This window comes from Penaeus monodon, chromosome 32, assembly GCF_015228065.2.
Source record: "Penaeus monodon isolate SGIC_2016 chromosome 32, NSTDA_Pmon_1, whole genome shotgun sequence".
Taxonomy (NCBI): Eukaryota; Metazoa; Arthropoda; class Malacostraca; order Decapoda; family Penaeidae; genus Penaeus; species Penaeus monodon.
The window spans coordinates 7,883,174-7,883,834 of NC_051417.1; the positions used below are offsets into that span (position 1 = coordinate 7,883,174).

The 661-nt window shown below is 39.2% G+C and overlaps 1 protein-coding gene across 1 annotated transcript in view; it reads left to right on the forward strand.

Moving 5' to 3' along the window:
* The window catches only part of LOC119593538 (crustacyanin-A2 subunit-like), an 11,816-nt gene extending 11,252 nt beyond the window's left edge, over positions 1 to 564 (forward strand). Inside the window, exon 3 of the mRNA XM_037942499.1 lies at positions 560 to 564. Within this exon, the coding sequence (XP_037798427.1) occupies positions 560 to 564 (5 nt within the window). The remainder of the gene's footprint in view (positions 1 to 559) is intronic.
* Positions 565 to 661: the final 97 nt, after the last annotated feature.

Sequence of the window (661 nt, forward strand, 5' to 3'; positions counted from 1 at the left end):
CTTTGTCGAACACGTATGGCCGGAGCTGTTTAGCAATCATCGATATTTACAAAGGGGATCCCTCAGTGACTCGGCGAAAAATGCAGTGGGTCATGTGTGCCCTAGAGGAAGGACACAAGTAAAGTGAACCAGGTTAAGATAGTAATGATGTATGTTCGCTGAGTTGTTATACAAGTCAGGGGGCAGAAGGAAGTCCTTGGTAGAGGCAAAAACGACAGGTGAGAGGCAGTGGCCTATACAACGGGGACGATCAGCCATTCCTGGTTTGAGAAGCAAGACCAGGAGCCTTTAAACTGGTTAAGAACTGCCCAAATACAATCGATATGTTTTATTATTTATGAAATGTTGATCATATCACATGGCTGTAAAGACAATGGGAGTCAGATACTTATTTTATGAACATACCGTGTTTTGTGACGCAAGATATGAAAGGAAATGTGTTTAGTAGTTCCTGTGTGCTGTATGATCTGAAAGTAGTCCATTGTAATAGAAATATGCGAATAGGGGACGTTTTCAGTATCCTTTGAATTTAGCTGTAGAATTTGGAATATTTTTGCAGCTTAGGACAAGTGTCCTACTAAACGTTCAGTAGAAGAGAATATAAATAAATTAACGTTTTTTATAACGCGAAAATATGAATTACAAATAGATGGATAGATAG